A 23,575-nucleotide genomic window follows, 5' to 3' on the forward strand; every position below is an offset into this window, starting at 1 on the left:
ACTTTTACTGCAAATAAAAATCGGCTCCAAATATCAGTTATAGGCCTCCTTGACGACGAATAATTGGTATCGGCCCTGAAAAAACGATATCGGTCTATCTCTACTCTGGACTCTGAATCCAGCGATCCGAGTTCAACTCTCGCTGGGACCTTTCTGTTGGGAATGTGTCCCATGTAACATACTGAAAAAGAGTTATTGTGTAGTTCTAATGTTATGGTACATTTCTTGTCCTTTAGAAAAATGAAATTCATTTCTTACTGCCACGTACACAGACTGTGTATTAAACATGAACAATAAATGCAACAACAAAGGAGCCAGTAGCTCCTGTGGAAGCCGTTCTACTTTACCAGTGAATCAATTCATTTCATATTGCAGTCTGCATTTTCACTGTTTCTGTCAGGATGGCCGAGCGGTCGAAGGTACTGCCTTCAGGTTGCAGTCTCTCCTGGAGGTGTGGGTTTGAATCCCACTTCTGACAAAAGACATTGTGTCCACATTCCTATGCTTCCACAGTGGAATATTCAAAACAAAGTTGAAACTGAGGTGACTGAGTGGGTCATCTGCCAAAGTGGGTTGAACTGGCAGCACAAGAGACAAATGAGTTTCCCTGTGACCTTCAAAAGTTTAATCAAAGTCTATTGAAGAAATGGTTGTTGTTCAAAATCACATTTGTGTTACTCTTTCAATTTGCCTTTTCTCCAATAACATCGTAATCAGAGTAGCCATCTCGTCACATGGCTAAAGTGTGGATTCTGTGATGGTGGCAAAATATCCTGACATGCACCCACGCCCCTCACTAGTTTGCACACAGAAATGCATACTTTACTAGTTTAGTGAGTTCTCAAAATAGTTTTCAAAACTTACAGAGCTGAGAAAAAATGTTGATGAAAACAAAATGCACACATTCTGATTGAGGCCAGAAAATTGTACTCCTCATAAAATATATTTTGGCATGTAGGGATAATGAACTTTAACATGTTGAACAGCCAGATGAATTAATCCACCATCACAACAAGATATTTACCATTATCACAAGATAGCATCATTACAAATTTAATTACAAAAAAGATGGCTTTTCTTGGCCTGGACTTTATAAAAATGCGCACATAAAATGGGAGCGTTGTAATTCTCAACTCAACATGAAGGTTGAATTCTGACCCTCATGAGAACACAGCCTGCTAAGTCTCAGTCCACGAGATCACAGAAAGACATTCTGGCTTGTGACTGTCATCTTGACATGACAGCAGAAGACATGACTGAATGTAGAATTGGTGAGAGAACAAATATATAGAAAGAAAGAACACAACTAGTAACGTGAGAGCAAGTTGGGACCAGACAAAACTGAGAGCAAGTGGAAGACAATTCAGCACCAGCAGAGACTTTTGAAGCCCCATTATGAGTTCCTTTGTGATGTATCTGGTCCAGTCCCAGCTCCAAAGATATTACAGCGCAAGCAATGAGGTTATGGACATGATCTGGGAGCCATCTGCCGCGCAGCATAGCAGCAACTACGGTGCCATGGAGGACATTGTCTGGAGACCAACTCCTGCCCCGAGCACCAATGCTGCAAGGCAAAATAATTATGGACTGAACTGCTGCACCAGGCAGGCTAAGATCCGGAGCCTGACCCCTGCCCCTGAGTTCTCCTACCACAGGAGAATTTGCCAAATGTTCTCCAAGACTGATCCCGATGCTCTGTGCAGGAAGCACAGAGCCAGGCATTACACAAGAGCTCGGGCTGTTCCTTATATCAAGAATTGCGGCACTGATGTGACAAAGGGTCACAGCTTCCTCTGCCAGGTGCATCGCCGCACCTTGAACAGCCATGCCAGGGAGAGAAGGATCTGGAGCCCGACCCCTGCCCCTGAAATCTCCTACCACAGGAGAATTTGCCACCTGTTCTCAAAGATTGATCCCGATGCTCTGTGCAGGAAGCACAGAGCCAAGCATTACACAAGAGCTCGTGCTGTTCCTTATATCAAGAACTGCGGCACTGATGTGACGAAGGGTCACAGCTTCCTCTGCCAGGTGCATCGTCGCACCATCAACTGCCGTGCCAGGAAGAGAAGGATCTGGAGGCCGACCCCTGCCCCAAGCGCCAGTGCTGATGTTGAGAACTACTTCACCAAGCTTGGTAGGAAGTACCTGTACGCTACGTATGCTATGGTGCCAGCGATAGGGTGATGGACATGATGTGGGAGCCATCCCCTGCCCCAAGCAACATTATTTCACTGCACAATAATTATTTTGCAAGGCGTGCGTGAACTGCGGTGCCATGCAGGCTAAGATCCGGAGGCTGACCCCTGCCCCTGAATTCTACTACTACCAGAGAATTTGCTACACCTTTTCAAGGACAGATCCTGATGCTCTGTGCAGGAAACACAGAGTAAAACAGTACACAAAAGCTCGTGCTGTTCCTTTTGTCAAGAATTGCGGCACTGATTTGACGAAGGGTCACTGCATCCTCTGTCGGGTACATCGTCGCACCATTCGGTAGAATGACGATGGGGTCCTCTACTTGAAGTGATGTGGCACCGGAAGAAACCCTTGTGCCACCGATGCCGGGGAAGATGGAGTCCTGAAGAGGCCATATTGTGGCATCCTAAAGAAGATATTTGGTGGAGCCTGAGACAGCAAACATGCCACCCTTCATCAGAAGAACCACAGCACCACAAGAAAACATGACAGCGATGACAGGGAGGGTCAGGGTGTCCTCCTCACCACCAACCTTTAAACCTGAAAATAAACTTTAAAAAGCTTTAAAGTGTAAAATCTTTTTAAACTATTTTTTCTCTTTAATTTTCATTTGTGCAGTTGTCTGATTTATTTGAAATAAAAACTGTATGCTGGATTTAAATTGACTGTGAATCTCTTTTTGCATGCACTAATGGACAAGAAAGATTCACAAATTTGTTTCAATGCACACACAAATATTTGTCATTCCTTATATAAGTAAAAAATATTCACATATAAAAATCAAATTCATAAACCAAATGACCAAGTGGCTCATGCACACACAAATAGAAAAATGTATATATATATATACACACATCTAAAAGTATTTGAAGTCTTTATCAAATTCATATTTGTAGCTTGTTACATTCATGTATAAACCGTTGGACCTGCAACAAGGTGCTTTTAATTTGTAAACCTCGCTGCATTTGTGTGTGAGACGTTTGAGACTCCCCTGACGTGACTCTGATCCACAAATGTGTTTTTTCTAAAAGGAGCTAATCAGATGTCTCATTTCTCTACAGCCAATCACCTAAGTTCCCACACACACGTGGTGTTTATGACTTCATTAAAATGGGCACAGGGAGCCAGAGTATCGATGTACTTTGGCATCTGCAAGAAAAGGACAAATGTCTTTATTTTGAAGAAAACCAAGTCTACAAGAACTTCATCTTCTTTGTACAACTTGTTTTATTTTTAGGTAAATTTCATATTCATAAGAGGAAATGGTCTGACAGCAATCCAAACTTTACAGTTTTCCTACAGGAACTTCATCAGTCCAGCACCATCATCAACGAACTTAGAAACTCAAAAGCCTTGACACGAACGAACGAAAAGTCTTTGTGTGGTTGATGGGTTTTTTCATCTCTCTCTCTTTTTTGGATTATTTGTCTTTGTTATGATCTCTTTTTATTGCTTTACGTTTCTGCGTTGCTGTACCGTTGGATAATCAGCTTTGTTCTGTATGTATATTTTTTAATAAAACTTTTTTTAAAAAAGCAAAAAAATAGGTGTACTTGGAAAAGAGGCAGGAGGATTTCAGCGCTGCTAAACCAAAAAAGAAGACAGGAGACTTCGGCCAGATGGCTTCTGGTCACTCAAATGTAAGTGAAAAAAAAAATCTCTTTTACGTAAGTCATGTTTTAGAATAATGAATGATGGTTTATCATGAATCGTGACGTTAACTCACATTGTTAAAGAAACATTTGAAACGTGCTAGGCGTCTAGCCACATTAAGTCAGGCGTACACTGTAACGTTAGGGGAGAGCCCAGTGTAAAGTAACAGGGCGATTTTCTCCGACCTCATACAAGTCTGATATGTCTCACTTTGTCAGCATGTACAGCACGACCTCACAGAATTGCAAAAAATGCCCACAAAATCTTGAATCTCGTCTTACTTTGACCGAGTTACATTCAAGAACCTGTTTTCAGCGACAGCAAGAAAAGGTACTTGAGCGGTGATTTTTATTTGGTTTATTAGCTGTGTTTACTGTTTCGGGTATTAAAATTATTCATTAGTCCAAACATTAGAGTTATAGACGAAAGTAACAGCTCTCATTTCCTCCCTGATTGTCCCTGACTGATAACGTGGCTAGATGCCTAGCATGTTTCAAATAATTCTCTAACAATGTGAATTAACGTCACTATTCATGATAAACAATCATTTATTATTCTAAAACATGACTTACGTAAAAGATATTTTTTTCACTTACATTTGAGTGACCAGAGGCCATCTGGCCGATGTCTCCCGTCTTACTTTTTTCTTTAGCAGTGCTAAAATCATACAGCCTCTTGCCCGAGTACATCGATGCTTTGGCTGTCTGTGTGGATTTTAAATGACGTCATAAACATCCAACGTGTGGAGGCGTGTGGGGGGGGGGGGGGGGGACTTTCGTGATTGGCTGTAAAGAAGTGAGACATCTGATTGGCTACAGACAGACAATCTCCTTTTAGAAAAAACGCATTTGTGGATCGGAGTCACGTCAGGGGAGTCTCAAAAGTCTCACACACAAATGCAGCGAGGTTTACAAATTAAAAGCACCTTGTTGCAGGTCCAACGGTTTATACATGAATGTAACAAGCTACAAATATGTATTTGATGAAGACTGCAAATACTTTTAGATGTATATATTTGTGATTTCTTTTTCTATTTGTGAGTGCATGAGCAATGTGTTCATGAATCTTTTTTATGTGAATATTTTTTACTTAAATAAGGTGTGAAACACATTTGTTTGTACATTGAAACAAATTTGTGAATCTGTCTTGTCCATTAATTCCTTTCTGTGTGCATTTATTACTTATGAGACTGTTCTGACTCAATAGATAAAGGATTCTCATCATTGGAGACAAACAAGCATGTGAAAAATATCACGAATATGTTTAGACTTACAAATGAACTTTCTCTGTTGGGGGGGGTGGACCCCGCTGCTTATAAAGGACATGAACTGGGAAACGGAGTCACATGCTCACAAGACCTGAAAAGGCTGATATATCTGTCCTTTACTCTGGATGCAGAGGGGTGAACATCTACTGCTCTTGCTGCAGGTGAGAGGGACAGGGCTGCCTGTGAGTAGGGGTGTCCCGATGCCGATATGTCCTTATTGGGGTAAATTTGTATCGGCGAACCCTCCAGTCTAAGCATGATCACATGACGCATGATCACATGACGCGCGCACTATGGATGTGCAACTGGAAACAAAATAACTACAGCATGTGCTGCAGCTGAGTCGAGCGCGTTTGAGGATGGAGGATACAAAATGTCAGCAGTTTGGGAGTTTTTTACATTGGATTCACCCACCAGCAAAACAAGCAAAGTGCAAGGTCTGTGCGAAGGATATTCCGAGGGGTGGCACAAAGGTCGCCAATTTTAACACAAGCAACTTAATTAGCCACTTGGAGAAGAAGCATGCTAAAGAGTATGCAGCTTTCGTCTAGAACAAGAAAAAAAAAAAGAAGGACCGAAGCAACAGAGTATTGAAGCCTCACTTATTGCATGGGAAAAATATCCCTTTGAGAGCCCACAAGCAAAGACAACAACCCAGTTCCTAGTTGAAATGATTGTTCTCCATGACCAACCCCTTCAACTCGTTGAAAACATTGGATTTTGCCGCTTCTTTAACCATTTAGAGCCAAAGTAACCCATGCCAAGTCATCATCCCGTAACAGACAAAAGCCTCCCCGTGCTGTATGAGAAAGTGACGGCATACGTTGCCGATCAGATCAACAAAGCAGAGGCTGTAAGCTTTACAACAGACATTTAGAGTTCCAGCGTGAGCCCTGTGTCTGTGATCAGTTTGACACCACACTGGGTGGATACCTCCATATTTACACTGAAAAGTGCGGTTCTGAACGCAATTGAACTCCGTGGGTCACATACTGCTAACACCATTGGCGAGAAAGTGAGAGAGATGTTTGCAAGATGGAAGATCACCATGGATAATTTTCCACATTGTATTGCACGACAACACAAGTGACATGCAGAAAGCATTCGAGGACATGCAAGCTATGAGTTTGGGGTGCTTTGCCCACTCGCTCCAACTCCTAGTGAAAGAAGGCCTGCTGTCACGAAGAAGCAGGAAAGATGCGTTGGCTGAAGCTAGAGGAACAATTGGACATTTTAAACACTCACCACTGGCTACATCGCGCTTTGAGGATATCCAAAGAGAGCTTGGTGCAACCGAAACAAAACGTTTGCTCAAAGACGTGGCGACGAGGTGGAATAGCTCGTTCTATATGATACGGAGCATGTTGCAGCTGAGGAGGGCCATTTCATCATATGGAACTGAACACGAGCTGCTATCGACCCTCTCAGCCAACAAGTGGGCTTTGCTGGAGAAAGCTGCCCACGTTCTGGAGCCTTTTGAAGAGGTGACCAAAAAGATTAGCCTCTCCACCTCCACTGCAGCTGAAGTGATCCCCCATGTATCCTCGCTAAAAATAGCTCTTTCTGAGGAGACCCCAGAAGACACTGGTATAATAACTATGAAGACCACCCTCCTAGAGAGTGTCCAAAGAAGATTTTAACACGTCAAAAAGGAGACCTTGAATGCCGTTGCAACCCTCTTGGATGCACTTCTCAAAGATAGGTATGTCCATTTTCCAAGTAACAAACAATATGTAAAAGTGAAATTAGCGACACCGGCAACCATAGTCAAGTGCATTCCAGGGGCCAGAGCGAGCGATGTCAAGTCAAATTTAAAAATGTTGGCTAAAAATAAACATAAATACGATAAAATCATTATTCACGTCGGTGGTAATGACATCTGACTACGCCAGTCGGAGGTCACAAAAATTAATACTGAGTTGGTGTGTACATTTGCGAAGACGATGTCGGACTCCGTAGTGTTCTCTGGTCCCCTGCCTAACCGGACCAGTGATGACATGTTTAGCCGCATGTCGTCGTTCAACCGCTGGCTGTCGAGGTGGTGTCCAGCAAACCAAGTGGGCTTCATAGATAATTGGAAAACGTTCTGGGGGAGACCTGGTCTGATTAGCAGGGACGGAATCCCACGTTGGACGGAGCTGCTCTCATTTCCAGAAATATGGCCCAGTTCATAATAGAACCAAAACCCTGACAACCCAGAGTTCAGACCAGGAAGCAGAGCTGCCGTCTTACACACTTCTCTGCTCGTCCATTAGGGCAGTTACCCACCCAAAACTATATAGAGACTGTGTCTGACCCCCGACCACGTCAGTTTACTCATTCCAATTCTACCTTTAGAGGAGTCAGTCAGAAAAACCGAATCAAAATTAACGCAAAGAAAATCTAAAAATTAGATGTGGACTATTAAATATCAGATCTCTGATGCCAAAAACTGAATTGGTAAATGAACTGATATCTGACAATTGTATTGACCTGCTCTGTCTCACTGAAAACTGGCTATATGATGATGAGTATGTTATTGTAAATGAATCCACTCCTCCCAGTCACATTAACACTCATATTCCTTGAGGCTCTGGCCGAGGAGGTGGAGTTGCTGCCATTTTTGACAAAGTTTTATAATTAATCCCAAACCCAAAATAAGTTTCAATTCATTTGAAAGCCTGATTCTTAGTTTGTCTCATCCAGCCTGGAAAACAATACAGCCGCTCTTATTTATTATTGTGTACTGCCCTACACGTCCTGACTCTGAATTCTCAGAGTTTATATCGAGTTTAGTTCTCACATAAGATAAAGTCATTGTAGGTGACTTCAATATTCATGTGATGCATTTCTCTCTCTTCTAGACACAATTGGTTTGCATCAGTGTGTTCATGAACCGACTCACCGTCACAACCACACCCTCGACCTTGTCCTAACATATGGAATTGAAGCTGAACATCTAGTTGTATTCCACACAACGCGCTTTTATCAGACCATCAATTAATCACTTTTGAATTTGTACTAATCAACTCCACTCCACTCAGGAAAACAGTGGTTTCCAGACGTTTGTCAGATCAGGCTGTAGCTAGATTTAAGGAAGCGATTCCATTAAATTCAGTGTCATATCCCATTGTTACACAGGAAGCTGTTGTCAACCTTAGTCCCTCCCAAATTGATCATTTTTTCGAGAATGCAAAAGGCACCCTGAGAACTACTTTGGACTCAATTGCCCCATTAAAAAAGAAATCTATAAATCCAGGAAATCCAAGGAAACAAGCACCTTGGTACAATTCAGAAATCAGACAGCTTAAACAAAAAGCCCAGAAGTTAGAGAGAATGTGGCACTCTTCCAAACTGGAGGAGTCTCATATGATCTGGCAAGATAGTCTTAAAAGCTATAAGAAAGCCCCTCATAGAACTAGAGCAGCCTACTACTCGACACTGATAGAGGAACACAACAACAACCTCAGGTTCCTCTTCATTACTGTAGGCAGACTGACAGAGAGCCACAGCTCTACTGAACCTAGCATTCCTGTTTCCCTGGGCAGCAAAGATTTCATGGACTTCTTGAATGACAAAATTGTCCTTATTAGAGAGAAAATTCACCTCCTCCTGCCATCAGCTGACAACATAGCACCTATAGCCTCAGAAGCCTTAGAGGCAGCTATAGAACCAGACATACAGTTTTTCTACCGTTCGCCTTCATGAGCTCAGTTCAATCATTTCCTCCTCTAAACCATCCACTTATCTTCTAGACCCCATTCCAACCAAGCTACTTAAGGACTCTCTACCCCTCGTTAGCACCTCTCTCTTAGATATGATCAGTGTGTCGCTGTTATCTGGTTACGTCCCACAGTCCTTTAAAGTGGCAGTAATTAGACCCCTTCTCAAAAAAGCAACCCTGGATCCAGAAGTTTTGGCCAACTACAGACCAATATCAAATCTTCCATTTCTCTCTCAAATTCTGGAGAAAGCAGTTGCTCAACAGCTCTGTGACTTTCTCCACAGCAACAGCTTATGAGAGGATTTCCAGTCAGGTTTCAGGATTCATCATAGCACAGAAACAGCACTAGTCAAAGTTACCAATGACCTCCTACTAGCATCAGATGAGGGACTCGTCTCTGTGCTGGTCTTGTTAGATCTTAGTGCAGCTTTTGATACCATTGACCACCATATCCTTCTACAGAGACTGGAACATGTCATTGGCATTAAAGGAACTGCACTAAACTGGTTCAGGTCATATTTACTAGGTCGATCTCAGTTCTTACTAACTAATGATAACCCCTCGGAAACCACTGTAGTCAATCCTCAATCCTCTTCACCCTTTATCTGCTTCCTCTTGGTCACATGATCAGGAAACACTCAATTAATTTTCACTGCTATGCTAACAACACACAGCTGTACTTGTCAATGCATCCTCATGAAATAAATCAGCTGACTAAACTGGAGGCCTGTCTAAAGGAGATAAAAACATGGATGACCCATAATGTCCTTTTATTAAACTCTGACAAAACTGGAGTCCTGGGTCCAAAACATCTTAGAGACACCCTATCTAATGAGATAGGTACCCTGGAAGGTATTACCTTGGCCCCCAGCACGACTGTAAGGAACCTAGGAGTTCTTTTCGATCAGGATCTGTCCTTTAACTCCCATATGAAGCAAATTTCTAGGACTGCTTTCTTTCATTTACGAAACATTGCTAAGATCAGACACATCCTGTCTCAAAAAGATGCAGAAAAACTAGTCTGTGCCTTTGTCACTTCCAGGCTGGATTACTGCAATTCCTTCCTATCAGGCTGCACCAGTAGGTCCCTAAAGACTCTCCAGCTGATTCAAAATGCTGTTGACGAGAACTAGTAGAGGAGACCATGTCTCTCCTATACTGGCTTCTCTGCATTTGCTCCCTGTCAAATTTAGAATAGAATTCAAAATTCTTCTCCTAGCATACAAAGTCCTCAACAGTCAGGCTCCTTCAAACCTGACAGAGCTCATGGTCCCCTATTATCTTGTCTGCTCGACGTTCCTGCCTGTTAAAAGGAAGGTTTTTGTCGCCGCTGTTGCAGGATGTGCTTGCTGATGGAGAATTGTTGGGTGTAAATTAATTGAAGGAGTGTGGTACTAGACCTGCTCTACTTGAAAAGTGTCATGAGATAACTTTTGTTGTGATTTGGCGCTATATAAATAAAATTGACTTGACTTAATATAGTACAAATCTGTAACTTTGCATATTAAAATATACTGCTCAAAAAAATAAAAGGGAACACCAAAATATCACAATGTAAAAAACAAACGTTCACAACATTTTGCTAAAACTAAATATAATAATTTAATTTTACATCGATCATTCTTATGTTATTTTGTTCTCAACAAATTCTGCTGTGATGAAAAAAAAAGACTTTAAACTGGAACATTTCCTTAATTGATATCTAGGATGTATTATTTTGGAGCAGAAGAACTCATCCTCTTGAAGAGGAACTTGCCAGAGTAACTTGGCCACTTGGCATACTGTATGTGGCTCTCTGCTTACCCCTCCCCGTAATTGTTGATTATTTTCATTTAAGTTGAACAGTGTGCAACCCTGGTTGTCACCCTGCCTGGTCTCTTTTTTTCTGAGTGCCTGTAGGTGGAGGGTCGTCAGGGGAAAAGCAGCACACCTATGCAGATTGGCTCACCTGCCTTTAAAGATGGCTGCCGCCCTCGGCTCACGCGGTCTCTGCCACCATGCTGCTGCCTGGGTCCCTTCAGCTCTCTTCCCTTTAACTTTTTTTGATTTATGCACATATACACTCACACATACACTAATCCACACACTCCAGACACCACTGATGCTACTGACTTCAACACCTCTTGATGTTATGTTTGGATGCCCAAATACATGGCCAATAAAGGGTAAACTTGCCTTCTGTGTGAGCTTCCTCTTTTGTTTCAAGCTTGAGCCGGCTTGTACCAACAGCCTTAGCCTATATATACACAAGTTGGAATGCTGTTCCAATATTGTTTCTTTAAAATATTTCTAAAAAACAAAACTACCAGTACTTAATGGTTGCACTTAGGGATCGTTGTGTATTTCTTTATCCCATGTGGTACCTCATTATTTGTGTTTGCCCACCTGTTGAAGATTTTTTGTTACAGTATCACACTGTACTGCTGCACTAGTTTGACAACTGGTAACTGTGTTCCTGTTTACTTGTGTACTGAGTAGAAAATGCTCTTTGATTTTACATAAAAATATCATTGCACTACTGTTTTGAGTGATACAACAGCTTAAAACTTAAAATGATTATTTTGAAGTTTTTAGTTGGAATAAAATAAAAGAAACGCTTCTGTGGCATTCATTCTGTGTATGCTCTTCTTATTAGCTAATGCTTTTAAAGGGTTTAACCTGATGACAGCAATCATATCATGTAAGGTAGGATTTTATTTTATGAAAATTATGATACTTTAATTGCCTTTTTAAGCACTCTTATCAGAAATGTTATCAGTATCGGCTGACATGGAATTCTGGTAGCGGGATCGGATCGGGAAGGGAAAAAACCTTATCAGGACATCACTACATGTGAGTGCTTTGGGACAGGGGAGGTGCCCAGAGCAGGATCTACTGCTCGTTGAGAATAGGAAGAACAATATGTGCTTTCATGTTACAGTCTCTTAAAGTCTCCCATAACACAAAAAAAGTTATTAGACATGCAGCTACTTGATTTTTTAAAGAAGAGTCACTAGTGGGGTCTGAAGACTTGCTAAATATCACGACAAAGACATTAATTTGACCACACTGGAGGACCTTAAGGGAATAAAAACAGTTTGGACTTTATAGGCCCTCAAAGTCCAGGACCCACTTTTCCCCCTACAATGTAAACCAATGGGGAGGCTTTCTCCTCAGACACACATAGCCTCAAACAGATGCTTCTCACCTCTACACTATAACTCGCACCACTTCACAAGTAACATCACTACATTCCTGACAAAAATATATTATACTGAACTTTTGACCAAACTCTGGCGATTTATGAGCATTTTTCACAAAACAAGCTCTCAAAAATTCCTCCTCTGCTCTCCACTCTAGCACAGGTGGCAGAGGGCAGCAGGGGAGGGGTTCTTAAAGGCGCAGCTCTCAGCTCTGCTCTCACACTTTGGTCAGACTGAGACTTCTCTCTCCTGAACTAAAACTCTCACCACTTTTACACCTACATTGTTGGACTCAGGACAACTTCTCATTCACCCGGCAGGTGCTAGGAGGCTCCAGCTCATAACTATGCTGCATGCAGCTTTAATTCATAATTCTTTTTGATTGCCCAATGAATGCTAATGGTTAGCACTCTGGACTTTCAATCCAGTGAGCTGAGTTCAGATCTCGGTGGAGCCTACAGCAGGTCTCTTATAGGCCATCTAAAAAAAAGTCAACTGAAGAAATGCATGTTGTTCAAAAACACAGTGTTATTCTTTCAATACACATTTTGTCCGTTAACTTCATAATCAAAGTAGCCATCTCATCACATGACAACAGTTTGGCTTCTCTATTGGTGGCAAAATATCCTTACACGCACCCATGCCCCTCACTAGTTTGCACACAGAAACACATATTTTACTAGTTTAACGAGTTCCCCACGTAGTTTGGGAAAAAAGACACTTTGTTAGGCCCTGTAAAGGTCACGGTTTGGGTTGTAACTTTTTTTTTTTTTTTTTTTTAAATTGCAGGTTTGATGTCTCAGACAGAACAGCTGAGATGACAAACTGAATGTCTGCATTTCTTCCTGGACATCATCTGGGTCTCAGAAATTTTAATTTAAAACCAAAAAAGATTTAGTCAGATGGAAGTGAGAACTTGGAGACCAAAGGAGGAGCCCCCAAAGTCAGGACACTGAGGTCAAAGTGAACGCTCTGATCTCAGAGGTTTGGGATATTTCACATCCAATGGCCCTCCAAATAAGAGCAATGTGTCACTGTCCAAAAATTTGAAAACATGTTTGTTTGTGAAGATTATATCCAGATAGATGTAGTCCCTCATACATGGTGAGTGCCATACATTCATTCCGTTATTTCAGGCAGGTTCTTTGGTGTAGTTGTTAGCAGTCTGGACTTTGAATCTGGTGATCTGAGTTCAAATCTCGGTGGAGCCTACAGCAGATCTCTTACAGGCTTTAGAAGGGGAGTTGTGTAACGCAGGTTATTAATCTTAAAGTTAATCTTAATATTAATATATTAATTATATAAACAATAATTCATATCATACTAATTTCGACGTTGGTCAAAAAAATCTGCATTTAAAATAGCTTGTATTAAAAATATTTAGGTTTAGTTAAACACAGTCACTTAATGATGAGAGCAGACACGCCCTATGACCCTGCTGGCCCAGATTCACTCCCACCTAAGGCTCTGGAAGAGAGAGAGCAAGCACGCTTCAGACACGACCTTCAGGACAGGAAATGCAAGAAAGTCGATTAAACTCTGAAAATTGGCAAAAACTAGGACAAATACAAACAGTGGAATCCCCCCGAACGACCGGACCTGCAAGAGTGCAGCTGAAGGACTCGCTTGGAAGGAGAATCGCATTGGCATGCAGCCGTCCTGTCATGCTAAAGGCTAAATGATAAACCGCTAATTCAACACAACAGCTGCTAATTTTACGAGCTACCCGCTAGCACGGATGCTAATGGCGAAACGCTAGCTCCAGCACCAGGTAGCATTGCTAGGCTAACACATAAGCACTGATGCAATATTTTTAAGATCCCTATGAGACACATTATTTGCACTTTTGTTGGGTTTTTGTATTGAGTTGTGGTTTCCTGTGTGGATGTCTGGTGCTTTATTTGTGCATTTTAAGCACATTAAGTCATGTTGACCCACTGTGAACATTGCAATGTTATTGCTATGCAAATATGTTAAATGGTATGTGAAGAACATAACTATTATAATACTGTTAGGGGAAAAATTAGTATTTTGATATTGTAACATGATACTTTGAGTTCAGTTTAAGCAAATATTCTCCACGGACACAGACTCAACATGAACTTTTAAGTTTTAATTTAAGATTTTTTTTATGTTCAATAATTCATGCTGTGAGATCTGAAAAAAATGAAGGTATGTGTTCTGATCCTACTTATTGTAGGTCAGTTTTTTTGAGAGAACCTTGGACTTGGACTGGACCTGCCTAGATGTCGGAGCCAGAGTGACGTAGATGGCGAGCCGGACCCTGGAGGATCATCAGACCTACGACTGCGGAATTGAATCCTTTTTTCACTTTACAAATAATCACACAGTAGGGTGGCGTGAAATCTCTCTACCTGAAAGGTGCACATCCAGTAAAGCGGACTGCACAAGCAATAAAAAAAGACTCAAGCAGCTGAAAAAAAAAAAAAAACTTTTTTTGAATTTTAATTTGGTTTGTTATTTTATATACTTAATCCAGGGGAGGTTCTTTTGTATATTTCCTGTGTTCATACTGTCGTTCCACAGTAATAAATAGGGAAGCATACTGTTTCTTAAAAGCCATACAGTTTCTGTGCCTTTCCTGGTGTCATTGTTGTTAATCCTGGGCTCCATAGTCAAACCTGGATCTTCTGTTATTTGGCCATTCGTTTGGCCATGTCTGCAGACTGTGTATTTAACATTAACAATAAAGGCAACAACTCAGGAGCCAGGGCTGCACGGTGGTGCAGTGGTTAGCACTGTGGCCTCACAGCAAGAAGATTCGGGGTTCGAGTCCCCGCTCAGGGGTGGGATCTTTCTGTGGGGAGTCTGCATGTTCTCCCTGTTCCTGTGTGGGTTCTCTCTGGTACTCCAGCTTCCTCCCACAGTCCAAAGACATCAAGAGAGGACGAGGCTGATTGATACTCTAAATTGACCGTAGGTGTGACTGTGAGTGTGAATGGTTGTTTGTCTCTCTATGTTGGCCCTGCGATGGACTGGCGACCTGTCCAGAGTGAACCCCGCCCCTCACCCGTAGACGCTGGGATAGGCTCCAGCCCCCCCACGACCCTTAATAGAAAGGAATAAGCGGAAGACGATGAATAAATGCAACAACAAAGGAGCCAGTAGCTCCTGTGGAAGCCGTTCTACTTTGCCAATGAATCAATTCATTTCATATTGCAGTCTACCTTTTCCAGTTTCTGTCAGGATGGCAGAGTGGTCGAAGGTGCTGCCTTCAGGTCGCAGTCTGTCCTGGAGGTGTGAATTCGAATTCCACTTCAGAGAAAGGACATTGTGTCCACATTCCTATGCGTCCTCAATGGAATATTCAAAACAAAGTTGAAACTGAGGTGACTGAGTGGGTCATCTGCCAAAGTGGGTTGAACTGGCAGCACAAGAGACAAATGAGTTTCCCTGTGACCTTCAAATGTTGGATCAAAGTCTACTGGAGACATGTGTTTTGTTCATAAACACATTTGTGTCACTCTTTCAATTCGCATTTTGTCCGTTAACATCATGAGCAGAGTAGCCATCCCATCACATGACTAAAGTGTGGATTCTGTGTTGGTGGCAAAATATCCTGACATGCACCCACGCCCCTCACTAGTTTGCACACAGAAATGCATACTTTACTAGTTTAACGAGTTCCCCACATCGTTTTCAAAACTTACAGAGCTGAGAAAAAATGTTGACGAAAACAAAATGCACACATTCTGATTGAGGCCAGAAAATTGTACTCCTCATAAAATATATTTTGGCATGTAGGGATAATGAACTTTAACATGTTGAACAGCCAGATGAATTAATCCACCATCACAACAAGATATTTACCATTATCACAAGATAGCATCATTACAAATTTAATTACAAAAAAGATGGCTTTTCTTGGCCTGGACTTTATAAAAATGCGCACATAAAATGGGAGCGTTGTAATTCTCAACTCAACATGAAGGTTGAATTCTGACCCTCACGAGAACACAGCCTGCTAAGTCTCAGTCCACGAGATCACAGAAAGACATTCTGGCTTGTGACTGTCATCTTGACATGACAGCAGAAGACATGACTGAATGTAGAATTGGTGAGAGAACAAATATATAGAAAGAAAGAACACAACTAGTAACGTGAGAGCAAGTTGGGACCAGACAAAACTGAGAGCAAGTGGAAGACAATTCAGCACCAGCAGAGACTTTTGAAGCCCCATTATGAGTTCCTTTGTGATGTATCTGGTCCAGTCCCAGCTCCAAAGATACTACAGCGCAAGCAATGAGGTTATGGACATGATCTGGGAGCCATCCGCCGTCCAGCATAGCAGCAACTACGGTCCCATGGAGGACATTGTCTGGAGACCAACTCCTGCCCCGAGCACCAATGCTGCAAGGCAAAATAATTATGGAGTGAACTGCTGCACCAGGCAGGCTAAGATCCGGAGCCTGACCACTGCCCCTGAGTTCTCCTACCACAGGAGAATTTGCCAAATGTTCTCAAAGACTGATCCCGATGCTCTGTGCAGGAAGCACAGAGCCAAGCATTACACAAGAGCTCGGGCTGTTCCTTATATCAAGAATTGCGGCACTGATGTGACGAAGGGTCACAGCTTCCTCTGCCAGGTGCATCGCCGCACCTTGAACAGCCGTGCCAGGGAGAGAAGGATCTGGAGCCCGACCCCTGCCCCTGAATTCTCCTACCACAGGAGAATTTGCCACCTGTTCTCAAAGATTGACCCCGATGCTCTGTGCAGGAAGCACAGAGCCAAGCATTACACAAGAGCTCGTGCTGTTCCTTATATCAAGAACTGCGGCACTGATGTGACGAAGGGTCACAGCTTCCTCTGCCAGGTGCATCGTCGCACCATGAACTGCCGTGCCAGGCAGAGAAGGATCTGGAGGCCGACCCCTGCCCCAAGCGCCAGTGCTGATGTTGAGAACTACTTCACCAAGCTTGGTAGGAAGTACATGTACGCTACGTATGCTATGGTGCCAGCGATAGGGTGATGGACATGATGTGGGAGCCATCCCCTGCCCCAAACAACATCACGCAAGGCGTGCGTGAACTGCGGTGCCATGCAGGCTAAGATCCGGAGGCCGACCCCTGCCCCTGAATTCTACTACTACCAGAGAATTTGCTACACCTTTTCAAGGATAGATCCTGATGCTCTGTGCAGGAAACACAGAGTAAAACAGTACACAAAAGCCCGTGCTGTTCCTTTTGTCAAGAATTGCGGCACTGATTTGACGAAGGGTCACTGCATCCTCTGTCGGGTACATCGTCGCACCATTCGGTAGAATGACGATGGGGTCCTCTACTTGAAGTGATGTGGCACCAGAAGAAACCCTTGTGCCACCGATGCCGGGGAAGATGGAGTCCTGAAGAGGCCATATTGTGGCATCCTAAAGAAGATATTTGGTGGAGCCTGAGACAGCAAACATGCCACCCTTCATCAGAAGAACCACAGCACCACAAGAAAACATGACAGCGATGACAGGGAGGGTCAGGGTGTCCTCCTCACCACCAACCTTTAAACCTGAAAATAAACTTTAAAAAGCTTTAAAGTGTAAAATCTTTTTAAACTATTTTTTCTCTTTAATTTTCATTTGTGCAATTGTCTGATTTATTTGAAATAAAAACTGTCTGCTGGATTTAAATTGACTGTGAATCTCTTTTTGCATGCCAATAAAAACCACAAGGATTTATTTTGATAACGACTATTCATTGGATGCTAATTTTGCTATGAACATTCTATGCAATGTTTTTGACAAACCTTTGTCTAAAATTTATTCACCAGAGGAAAAAATTGTTTCTACTTCTCGAAAAGCAGCTACTGTCTGTCCCAATAGTAGCCAGACATCGCTAGATGACGTCAGCAGGTAATTTGCATCATAATGAATTTACATATAATGGACTTTATGTGGCAGGTAAAGGATTCTCATCATTGGTGACAGACAAGTGTGTGAAAAATATCTTAAATATGTTTAGACTTACAAATGAACTTTTTCTGTGGGGGGGGGGGGGGTGGAACCCGCTGCTCATTGAGGACATGAACTGGGGAATGGAGTAATGTGCTCACAAGACCTGAAAAAGTTGATATATTTGTCACTTAAGCCCCTTTCAAACTGCACCAAAAATCGCCGGTCAACACAGATTTTTCAGCACTCTCAAAGGGTCTACTCAGCATTTCGACCCGCGTTTGGCTCCCTTCCACACGAGCCAAAACGTCTATCTTCTTTTGCTGCATTAGCACTCGGATATCCTATCTTCGCCAAGTTAGTATGCTTTGCAAAAGAGACAACATGCAACGCATGCAATGACAACCCTCACATTTGATTCAACGGCGTCCATGTTGACGTTTGTTCACCTCTCAATGTTCCGGTGCAACTTCACGTGAAATGATGACGTTGTCAGCGTGATGACGTACGAGAGAGAAAAACACAGGCATGCAGCATTGGAGTTCAGACCCAGGTCTTCTGAAAGCTTTCATGCGCCCTAATACAGAGTAAACACAGGTCCAAAAACCCGTGTTCACACACGTTTTTCAGTGTGAAAAGGGTATTACTCTGGATGAAGAGAGTTGAACGTCCATTTGTCTTGCTGCAGCAGAGAGGGACAGGCTGCTACACAAGGACAGGCCTGACTGTGAGTGCTTTGGGACAGGGGAGGAGCCCAGAGCAGGATCCACTGCTAGTTGAGAATAGGAAGAACAGTATGTGCTTCCATGTTACAGTCTCTTAAAGTCTCCAATAACACCAAAAAAAGCTACTAGACATGTAACTACCTGATTTTTTGCAGAAGAGTCACTAATGGGGTCTGAAGGCTTGCTAAATATAGCGACAAAGGCATTAATTTGACCACACTGGAGAACTTGAAGGGAATAAAAACAAGGACAAGGGTTAGGGTCTTTGTTTGTGAGAATGTTGATTAAATAGCGAGATATTGTTTTTTTTACACTCTCCATAAATTTTTTGAGATTAAGCCATGGGTCTAATTTCTAAGGTTAAAATGGAGTCATAGCTTCAAAGACAGATACATGAATAACACTGAATTGCCACTTCCATTGTCATTCTGCTGACAAGAAACTTCCATTCAGTAACCAAAAGAGACTAATACAATCCTTAAATTCATGACCAGAGTCTCTCATACATAGATTTTATTTGGGCGGCCCACACAGGTTGATTGAGACCAGGAAGATAAAATCTGAATTCCACTTATTTTCCCATGCATTTTTGCACTGCCATGACCATCCACCATCCAGCCCCACCCATCTCCCCACACACGGGTGCATAAGAGTAATTAGGCCTGAGTCCGAAGGAACTTCAGGGCAAAATCCCTCTGGTTTTTGCAACGTTTATTTCTTTTTTCCACTTTTGCCACTTTGAACCTTAATTTGACCCCCTAAACACACTCAAAAACTGAAATCTAACAATCTAACACACACACATACACACACACACACACACACACACACACACACACCAGGTCTGGCGAAATTTTTTTTAAATAAAATGTCAAATTTATCCCCCAAAGTGCCAAATTGTGATCCACAGCACCACCTACATCTCTAAAAACACATTCTACAGCCCACCCCGCCCCGAGGAATGTCAACATGGAACCAAAACTCAGTTATTTGTCTCAATACCTACAAATGATATGGGGACACTTGTGACCTAAATCCAACAGAAGTCCACAAAAATATATTACATTGAACTTTTGACCAAACTCTGGCGATTTATGAGCATTTTTCACACGACAATCTCTCAAAAATTCCTCCTCTCCTCTCCACTCTAGCCCAGGTGGCAGAGAGCGGGGGGGGGGGGGGGGGTTCTTGAAGGCGCAGCTTTCAGCTCTGCTCTCACACTTTGGTCAAACTGAGACATCAATCTCCTACGCTAAAACTCTCACCACTTTATACCTACATTGTTGGATCCAGGAAAATGTCTCATTCTCTGAAAAAAAACATATCAGTCTCTCTCTCTTGCCAGGAGCTTCTGCATTACATATGGTAGAAGAGAGGACTGATGAACAAACATTCTCCAGGGCCCCTAGTAGTGGCTTTAATATGATTCAATCACAAATAGCAGACTACCTGGTTAACCTAAATACATATTTGACGTCTCTTAAATAGCACCGTTTAATCACTAATTTCACAAGAAAGAATGTCTCCCATGTACCTACATATTGACATGATTATGGACTCAGTGGGTGTTGTATCTAAAGTCCTTTTCACAAATCAAGGTCCACAGCAATGTCTGAACCCATGTTTGTTACATTATGTACGTTTGATTAGTTTTGGTTTCAGTGTGCAATTATGCAAGAACACCAAATAGAGATGCACGACATGGGTAAACAGCTTGGCTGGTAGCTAGCTGTGAGGAAAAAAAGGAATCTTGTCCATCACTCGGGTTCCGAAGTGAACCACCGTAACTTTCTGTAAATTGTCCAAAGGTCCGAACCATCCAAAAAATATTTTCACACAAGAGGAAAACCAAGCTGAGGTTCCGTTTGTTCCTAAACAAAGGCCATCCCTTTTAAACTAACCAAAATTCAGATGTTTGTTCCATGCTGTGGTCCAGAAGAGGGTCCACATCTGTAATTTTAGTGCAGGATCGAACTATGAAGATTGGACCTGATGACATAGTTGTGAAAGGGCTGTATCACCCCAACCTGAAGAGAGCTGCACCATTAGATCCAGCAAGTCAGTTGCATTTTTTTTTAAGTGATTCACACACTGATGTGCTGGCTTCCTCACAGCATATATTAATAACAAAAGACGACAAGTAGGATGCAACTTTTTTCATCAGTAGGTGGATTGCAAATCTGTAGTCTTGAGCCTCTTTTGAACAGAGTGCCTGTGCCATCACAATGTTTCACAAGTATCGGCATTAACTTTGGCAAGTGAGCTTGAGGTCTGACAGCTGTGGGAGATTCCTTTCAAGACTTTACTAACCCAGTTAAATGAATCAGATTTTCAGATACAACTGTGAGTACACAACTGCTCCTTTGAGGAAAGGAAACCATGCACAGTCCTCTAAGAATGTATACTGGGTCAAACTGATGGTGATATGGTGGAGGGTGACAAAGGAATCCTGACGGAGGGTTAATGAACTCACTTGGTTATGAGGCGGTCATAGAGCACTGACTGATTTCGGGAATCAAGCTTGTATCTGGTGATTCGGGAACTACGTCGCACAGAGCGATCCTCTTCCTCCTCCTCTTCTTCCTCCTCTTCCACATCCCGACTTCGAAGGTTAAAACGGCTTCTTTTCGGAGTGGAAGATCCCTCCACTTCATCAGGAACATCTGGAACATGAACAGAAACTATTTGTGTTTTGATACACATGCTTTATTTGCATTACAGCAACAATAATAACTTCAAAAATAACAACAACAATAATAGGTACCTACATCGAACTTTTCTGAGTGATCAAAGATGCTTTACAAGGGAGAAAAAAAATAAAGGAACAAACAAATACAGAAAGGTGATAATTGCTCTCTGGCAACACATACCTGCTTGCAGCTTACTGCCGGATGATTTTCCCTCCCTTTGCAGCCTGGAGGACTTCCTGAAGAAAGAGAGGAAAACACTTCTTCTTGGTGTTGTTGCCATTTTTGTTTGTTTTCTGACATTTGGGCAGATTCATCATTCCAAAATCCTCAGCAGTGCTTGTTGATTCAATGGAGGTGACCAATTTTCTTTCAAGAGTACTTTAGGCCTGGCACACTAAAAGACTGCTGACAAATCATAAGAGATTTAACAGTTAAGTTCTTATAGTGTGCGCTGTGCAAGGAGATGACCTTCACACCAAACACCAATAGATTCCATCGACCAAAAAACACAGCCTGGACAGTCAAAACTCAAAATCTTGCACGGTCACATACAACTTGAGGGTAGACCGATGTGGTAAACAAAACTAAAAGTGGCTAGCTGATAACTACCCGGTACAGCCCCTGCAGTTGTAATTTCAACGACTCTCCCTCTCAATTCAAAACGTGTTAAGTTTCATAGGAAATGTTGTATAAACATTTGTGTTGTTGCCACAAATCAACAACCCAACCCTCCATTTCTTAGGTCCATGTCACTGAATGCTCCGTATTCATCATCGTCACCATGTCCATGTTTGTTGTACTTCTGTCTTTGACCAGTTTGCTTCCTGATTGGCTATCGTTCAATTACATGTGAAAATCCACAAAATGTGTGCTCAGTTTTCCTCTGTGTTCCCCCCACAGATTGCAAATATTGAAAATGTTAATATTTATCATTTCAAATCAGGGAAGCCTCGATTGTCTTCTGAGCAAAGGGAGGGTAAAGTCACTACTAACACCTCACACCACAGAAAAATCTGACAAGACAATCTTTACAACCCTCGGATTATCTGGCCCTTTCTGACTTTGGCCTGGAAAAGGGAACTGGGCAAAAAGTATCCTGATTATCTTGTAGTGTGTACCCCACATAAGCTGACAAACGCTTAGCCAGACAATCTCACAACATTACAAAAAGTAAAAAAGAAAACCCTCTAACTTCCTTGGAAAAGAGTTTGTTTAAAAATACTGCTAATTTAAAAAATAATACTGAGGCGGCTGTGTTTTTAATTACCTGGTGCAGCAGCCTCCAGTCTTGTCTTCATTTACAGGGGAGCAGGACTTTGGTTCCACATTACCAAAGGAGACCTCTAGTTTAACTCTTTGTCCTCTGGTTCTGGGTGAGTGATGGACACCACTCCCCTCCTCCTGCTTCAGGTCAGCATGTCCCTGTAACAGTCACATCAAATGCTACCATTTGGTGTTTATTCATCGGGAGCTCGTCAGGTTAAACATAGCATGGACTTTTTATTACTCAACTTCAAGGTCTGCAGAAGATGAACACCCCCCCCCCCAAAAAAAAACTTCTCTACTGTGTTTACCAACAGGTGACTATTCTCACTTAAATAATTGCACTATTTTAAAATGGGCTGGTGTTCAAACCATAATTTACCTCCACACATCTGTAATCTAGATATGGGGTATAAATGCATGCTTGTCTAACAGAAAACTAAAAGAAACGGCACTGTCACAGTCTCATGACAAGAAGCAACAGATCCATCCCTCTTTGCTGCTGCAATATCTCACTTTATCATGACTCGCTCTGACACCATCAGTCCCTGGGGATACTGCTGTGAGCCCATTCACTCAGTCAATAAAAAGCTCAATTATATGTGTTCTACAGTTTCTAAAAATCAAGCAACTACATTTTTAACTCTAAGAATGCGTTCTTTCTTTATTTGGTTGCCGATTTAAAAAAAAAAAAAACCAAAACGAACTGCACTCCACATCATGCTGCTGGACCACAAAGTACAAATTCAGATTTAACTAGTTTCATTCATTTATACTTTACTTATTTCATAAAATTTCGGAGTTATTTTATTCATTTACATACTTTACATACTATTTACATACTCAATACTGCTGAGGACTTCTTTAACTTTTTGTTTTTAATACAAAGTTCTCTTGTATAAAAAAAATGTGCTTAAATTATTTTGAATTTTTTATTGTGTAGTTTCTGTTGTTCTGCATTTTGACCACGTTATGCTATTTCTTTATGCAAAT

The 23,575-nt window shown here is 42.0% G+C and overlaps 1 protein-coding gene across 7 annotated transcripts in view; it reads right to left on the minus strand.

Moving 5' to 3' along the window:
* The window catches only part of atad2 (ATPase family AAA domain containing 2), a 41,119-nt gene that overhangs the window by 16,535 nt on the left and 1,009 nt on the right, over positions 1-23,575 (minus strand). For all 7 annotated transcript variants that reach the window (XM_086218990.1, XM_086218992.1, XM_086218994.1 and 4 more), the window contains exons 2-4: positions 22,587-22,741; positions 21,500-21,555; positions 21,103-21,292 (exon numbers count right to left, since the gene is read on the minus strand). In XM_086218990.1, the coding sequence (XP_086075116.1) occupies positions 21,103-21,292; positions 21,500-21,555; positions 22,587-22,741 (401 nt within the window). The remainder of the gene's footprint in view (positions 1-21,102; positions 21,293-21,499; positions 21,556-22,586; positions 22,742-23,575) is intronic.

The sequence above is a fragment of the Aulostomus chinensis genome, chromosome 11 (assembly GCF_037954235.1).
Source record: "Aulostomus chinensis isolate RoL2024-O1b breed Wild chromosome 11, RoL_Achi_v1.0, whole genome shotgun sequence".
Classification (NCBI taxonomy): Eukaryota; Metazoa; Chordata; class Actinopteri; order Syngnathiformes; family Aulostomidae; genus Aulostomus; species Aulostomus chinensis.